Here is a 6612-nt window from a genome sequence, read left to right as displayed (position 1 = left end):
TGTCGTTAGATAGAAAAAGGAAAAAAATGGAGAGAGAGACTGAACTGGCTTCAATGTGAGCCACTGGTTACCACCGGTGGTTTAATTTTTTATTTTTTTTATTTTTCTTTTATGATGAGCGTATTGATTTCATTTTGTTGTTTGAATAATTAAAAGTATAATTATTTACCAAGTGTAACTTATAATTATGGGTTTGTTAAGGTGGTTACACCTACAAACGAATTATAGGTTTGTAATTATCAAAAATCCTAACATGTCGTGATGTCGTCTATCGTGATACTAGGCAAGCCGACATTACGAAGTAATACAACACCTTTAGCAGAAAAATAAATTAAAGCAATTTAAATAACAAAAATTCTCATGAACAGGGATAGAAACCCAAAACTCAACGCGGAATTCCCAACTATCGGGGTGTCACAGAGTATATGAGTATCTATACATCACAAGTCTAGAAAACACGGTCTATAATAGTTTGAGACTAAATACAATAAGCAAGAAGATAGGGAAGAAGAGACAAAGTTTGCGAAACACCGATAGCTACCTCAGAATCTCCAGAAAATCAACTGCGCGAAGAAATCAACACCCACTGTGGACCTCAAATTTTGCACACAAGTCATAAATGACATAACACATGTATTCCAATTTCCAGAATTATATTCCGACACCGATATCAAAAAGTCAACTCCCCGGTCAAACTTCCAAACTTAAATTTCCATTTTAGCCAATTCAAACCTAATTTAACTTCGAACTTCCAAATAATTTTTTCGGACACGCTCCTAAGTCCAAAATCACCATACAGAGCTATTAGAATCATCAAAACTCTATTCCGGGGTCGTTTACACATAGTCAGCATCCGGTCAATTATTTCAACTTAAACTTTAAACCTTGGAACTAAGCGTTCTAATTCATTCCAAAACCTCACCGGACCCGAATCAATTACCCCGACAAGTCACATAACAACTGTAAAGCATAAATTGAGCAGTAAATGAGGGAACGAGGCTGTAATACTCAGAACGACCGGCCGGATCGTTACACTAAAAATGACATTAGAAATTATCTTGCAATATAATGTGGAATCACGTACAAGTGTTGAGAATAGTGAATTAAGAGTTTAGAAGTTAAAAGAGTTTTTAGTAAAGAGGTTGAGTTATGAAATGTATATCTAATTCAATTTAGACTTATATTTTGTGCGTGCTTCAACCATAACGTAGTGTGTTTTGTGATCGCGGACATGTGGTTGGATTCGCTACTACAAATATTACAAGGTTATATCAAACAACATCAAGTTATATGAATATAGTAGATCAACGGACATGCTTCCAAATCAAATGTACGTGCGTAGCATGGCCTTTTCCCCATGAATACATGATATTCCATTCCTCGTGAGTCTTGATCATCCTCTTGTCAATTCCATGTTTTTAATTGTATCGCAAATTTAATTTGCATCTGAATATATGTTGCGAGTAAGGCTGGCAAGTGGGCCTGTTCAGGACCAGGACCGGCCCAGGATCGCGGCTTATATGGGTAGTGGGCCTATACAGTTCTAACCGTTTAAGACCAGAACCGGGGGAGGTGGGCCTGCAAGTGGGCCGGTCCTTTGCGCGAGGACCGCGAGACCGGACCGTTTGGGACCGGTCCTAGCAGGCCTAAACTGTCCCAAACGGTCCCAACACCTCCAAATTTTAAAAAACAAATCTGCCCGTTGGGGCATTTAAAATGTAGCCGTTTCCTCTACCAAAATAGCCATTGGCTATTTACAAAATAGCCATTTAACCCCCTCCAACTTTGTTTTAACCCCAAACTTTTTATAATTACACTTTTTTTTTCTATTTTCAACTATAAATACCCCCTCATTCTTTTATTTTTCTCACAAAATCATCAATCTCTCTCTAAATTTCTTCTATAATTGCTTACTTTATTGTTACAATTTGTACAAAATTGTAAAGTTGGTGAATTGAAGTATTCAAGTCTTCACAACAACTGTGATTAGCATCTTGTTGTGCTCATTCCATAGGAGGAAGGAAGACTAAGAAATATATTGCCATATTTTTCTAATGCAATAATAAAATTATAACGCATTGCTTTGAATATCTCTTTACAATATTTTTGTCTTTAAATTTGAATTAAAAAATTTAGATCAAAATTCTATAATATAATTTACAAGGAATTGCCTTAGATATTTTTATTACCATTTTTTTTTCTCTAACTTCTATAAAAAAAAATTAAAAAATAGAAAGTATCAGTTGGGCCCACTTAGGCTCGGGACCGGCCCACTTTACTCGGGACCATTAGTTTGTGGTCCCGGTCCCGGTCCGATTTCAACAAGAAGCCCGCGAAGTCTAGGTCCACTTAGGACCATTTAATTTGGGACCGGGTCCACTTAGGACTGGTCCACGAAGCCCACTTAGGACCGGACCCGACTCACATACCACCCTTAGTTGTGAGTGGCGGAACCAAAAATTTTAATATGAAGAAATACAAAAAATAATAAAAACTTGCATAGTGAATATATACACTTAACTATATTAAGGGAATTCAACAATTCATATATATACAGAAAAGTTTGTTTGTATCGTAATTGTATCCGACAAAGGGAATTCAATTGAACTCTTCAAAACATTTGGTGCTACGTGCCAAATGTTATGGCATTCACCTTTAAAGCACACCATATTCTCCACCATGAGGATATTATAGCCTATAGGAGTATCTCTTATACAATTCTCTCACTTGGTTGCTAAATTTACTGGAGATTCAGTAATTGCTTTAGCCTACATTTGTAATAAGTAAAAAAGAACGTTGTCAGCAATAATAATCCATGGCCGTTCAGCGGTTAGGATATTTGGCTTTAACCCAGGATACCGGGGTTCGATTCCGGCAACTGAACTTTTTAATATTATCAAAGGTAAATGGTCAAAAGGTAATTTCATTTCCTTTTGGTAATTCACCCATTTCTTTTAAATTCCAGTTTGAGACGATAATTGTCTTCTTTTGGAACCAAAATCATTGGCATATTTAATTATTTCGCATTAAAAGGAAAATTAATTTGAATATGTAATGTAGTTCTCCTTTACTAGTAGGACTATGGCCAATCAATAAGTTAGCATTTTGGGATTAGAATAACGATAACTGGTCGTGAGGCGTGACATCTAAACCAACCCTATTTAGATATTTTTGATTCACACACACACACACACACACACACACACACATATATATATATATATATATATATATATATATATATATTAAATTTGTACGCGATTTTAAGGATATGTGGATTGATTCAACACAAATAATCAAGAATGTTAGATAAACGAGTTAAATATAGAATGAATAACCAAACCAATTGTGATGTTACGACCGGGCTCGGATTTGTATAATAATTTTGCCCTCGATCGGACCCTTGGTTCGAAGCCAAATGTATATAAAGAACAACAATAAAATAAGAACTTTTCAATGACTAGAAAGCAGAAAAATAAGTTTGTATTACCTTGGTATGCGTGCTATAATGTGTCCTATTAAATAAAAAACTTTCCCTATATATAGTAGAATAGTTTCATCCCTATTACAATTCTAGAGAAGATAAAAATCCTTCTTTCTTGTTAATTACTGATCTGTTACCGATATCGGGCGAGATCTGCGCCGTGATATCCGGTTGGGTACGGATATCACGATCCTCTGCTAGTCGTGTACATCCGTTTGCTATATTTTCCGAGGTCTCAAGGCTTGTTTTGGGTTCCGGGAGTGTTGTCTCATCGGTCCGATGGTGAGCACTCCGTTTGGGCCTCGATACAAAGAGCTCCCAGCTTCGATTTCGATCTCATATATTCATACTATGAGCCTGAAGAAGACAACAACTTTTTCGCCTTTTGATCCCCTTTCGATTTGAGAGGCCGGAGTGGAGACGAGGGTTGTGACCTCCCGAGAAGCCGTTCCTATTCTGAAAGAGGCGATCAATATGATAGAATTCATTGAGACACCCTCTTATACTGAGTCCATGCTTGAAGAGGCCCAAGCGGGCACAGAAAAGTCAAGTGAAGGGGTTCAGGGTGAAGATGATCCTCTCCACTCCTTCTTTGATGGATGGACATGTCCACATTAGAAGATTTCTCCGGGCTGGGTCACCTGGAGATACCAAAGAAGGATGTGCCTTCGGGAGCTGACTGACCGAGTATGAGCCCAAGCCGAGCGTGGATCCTAAGCATAAGAGGACGGTTGTTCTCGCAGTACCGGAGGATGCCCGGATCTTGTCTGCTCCGGTAGGTGTAGCCAGCTACCTCCGATGCCTGATGACCGACGAGAACCAGGCAAAAATGAACAAGGTGGGCACGCCAAGTCTCTTTAATGAGGCTACACAGGCGCTGAACCGGGTAAGGTTCTAACACTTTTATACTCCCTTCATGAATCCCGCTTAAGTTTTCCCGTAATGTATCTTACTAGTTCCACTGTTTTACAAGCTTCAGTGCTTTATCATGAAAGCTTTCTCCGGTACCTCTTGGAAATCAGCCAACTTGAGTTCAAACTCAAAGAATAGGCCCGGAAGAAGGACATGTACATGCTTCTTAGTGAGCAACATGATGAGACCCTTAAAGACCTCCAGGCCGAGCTGGACAAAGCTAAGAATGAGGCATTGATCCTAACACGGGAACATGCCGACCTAGTTGAAAAGGTAAAGGTCTTTGAAGCTAAAAACGAGAAGCTAGTCGTGGTGACTAATAACACAACCTCGCAGGTACAATAGAAGATCGACCTGATTGACCAGCTTTAAGCTGAGATGAACAAGGTCAAGGCCATGGTCGAAGTGTGGAAGGACAGGATGGACCTGCTGGTTTCGTAGAAGGAAACTACTAAGGCGGAGTTGGCATCGGTTGATAACCAACTCCCGGTGGCAAATGACAAAGATGATAAGTGGTCTCAGCTGAATGATGATCTTCGAGCACAACTGAGCTTGGTTGTCGCAGAAAGGGATGTTCTCGGAAGAGAATATGAGGCACTGAAGTCCAAATTGGACACAACCTCCGCTGATGCCGAGGACATGGTGTCCTTGTACAAGGACAATGTGGAGGCAGCCGAGACCGGCCTAAAGATAAAGACTGAATATGTGAAGCGGCTGTCCTGAAGAGAGACCTTCGAAGAGATTCACGCCCGAGGTTTCAATCTTTCGATCGAGATCGAGAAAGCCAAAAATCTATAGGCCGAGGCAAATGAGCTCTATGATTTTGAGGGTGCCGAAGCCTCTGAGGGTTCCAACGGTTTCGGAAATGAGTCGGGACCCGGTGAAGACCAAGCGTAGATGCCTTAGTACTTTTTAAGATTTTGTTTCCCTTATGTATATTGTTTTTATTTCGAAGCCATTTTTATTGGGCCTTTGTAAATATATTTCGGAATATATATGAAAATTTTCCCTTTCTGGCAATATAGTGTCTTTACTTTTCCACCATCTTTTTATAATTTCTATTCATGTAATGTTTTTGATGCCTTAGCATAGATGGAAGTTTTCAAGACGCTTGAGTGATTTTAGACGATGCTTTTGCCGAGGGTAACCTTTTAGAAGGTTTCGAGTTTTTATAAAGGCCTTACTCTCTGATTACGAGCTTCAGACGTCTCCAATCCATTTTAGGGTGGCCGTAGCCTTTTGTATTTAGGCACCACCTAATAGGTTTCGTACCTCCAAGATTCGGTAGCCCGGGTTGTCCGAACTTTCTTCGGGCGACAGTCCCCTTGTAGGGGTAGCCCTTGGGCTCGATAGTCCCCGAGTTGGGGTAGCTCAAGGGATCGATAGTCCCCGAGTAGGGGTAGCCCGTGGGCTCTTAGGATCCAGAATTGAAAAAGCAAGAAAATGCGTGATAGCAAGGCAAAAATTTCTTTCATTTCTCAGTGTGTAAAGTACATGATCGAAAGCGCATAAAAACTTGTATCATGGCTAGAGTGGACTATGTGAGCACGGTTAATACGACCGTTTGGCCCTTAAAATGAATCCTAACCACCAAGCATTAGCTTCTAGCATATAAGGTTTTTCTTTTTTCCTTGCTAAAAACGTTAATCGGAGGGTAATGTCACCCAATATTCGAGGTCGAGCTTTAGAGGGCACGAATATTGTTGATATGAAGTGAATGATCATTGACTTCGATTTGAGACCGGTCTTCGAATCTAAGTTAGCTCGTTTTACTGTTTCCTTGTTAAAAACCTTGTCGAAAAATCCATTTTGGGACAATACCGGTTCAAGGGAAAAAGAGTGCAACGCGTACTTTCAGACCTAATAGCCACATCTATTCTTGGCCGTTTGCTTGTAAATGTTAGTCTGATTCATAACATAAATAAAGAGTAATTGAGTTCGTACCTTAGCAGTAGTACCGCTTTAAGTGTGTCACGTTTCAGTTATTCGGTAGTTGCACATCGTTTCCTGCTTTGAGTTTGTACGAGCCTTTGCCAGTAATTCCGATGACTCGATATGGTCCTTCCTAATTCGGTCCCAGCTTCCCTTCATTTGGGTTCCGGGTGTGTAATATACTTTTCTCAACACCAAGTCCCCGATCTTAAAGTATCAGAGGTTGGCTCTTATGTTGTCATATCTTTCTATTCTCTATTCCTGGGCGGCCAACCGGACTAGAG

The 6612-nt window shown here is 39.9% G+C and overlaps 1 protein-coding gene across 1 annotated transcript; it reads left to right on the top strand.

Moving 5' to 3' along the window:
• Positions 1-4549: 4549 nt before the first annotated feature.
• LOC138893610 (uncharacterized) lies at positions 4550-5119 on the top strand. Its single transcript, XM_070178254.1, has 2 exons — positions 4550-4732; positions 4838-5119. Exons 1-2 carry the CDS (start codon positions 4550-4552, stop codon positions 5117-5119), a joined length of 465 nt encoding a protein of 154 aa, XP_070034355.1.
• The last annotated feature ends 1493 nt before the right edge of the window (positions 5120-6612 follow it).

The sequence above is a fragment of the Nicotiana tomentosiformis genome, chromosome 6, assembly GCF_000390325.3.
Source record: "Nicotiana tomentosiformis chromosome 6, ASM39032v3, whole genome shotgun sequence".
Classification (NCBI taxonomy): domain Eukaryota; kingdom Viridiplantae; phylum Streptophyta; class Magnoliopsida; order Solanales; family Solanaceae; genus Nicotiana; species Nicotiana tomentosiformis.
The sequence above is the reverse complement of the archived record's forward strand: the minus strand, read 5'-3'. Positions and strand labels throughout refer to the sequence as shown.

What these genes read in the sequence shown, in the direction of transcription:
- LOC138893610 (XM_070178254.1), top strand. Translation starts at nt 4,550, where the DNA reads ATGTACATGCTTCTTAGTGAGCAACATGATGAGACCCTTAAAGACCTC. An exon ending in CTAATAACACAACCTCGCAG is followed by an intron (nt 4,733 to 4,837) that starts GTACAATAGAAG and finishes CTGGTTTCGTAG; the next exon opens with AAGGAAACTACTAAGGCGGA.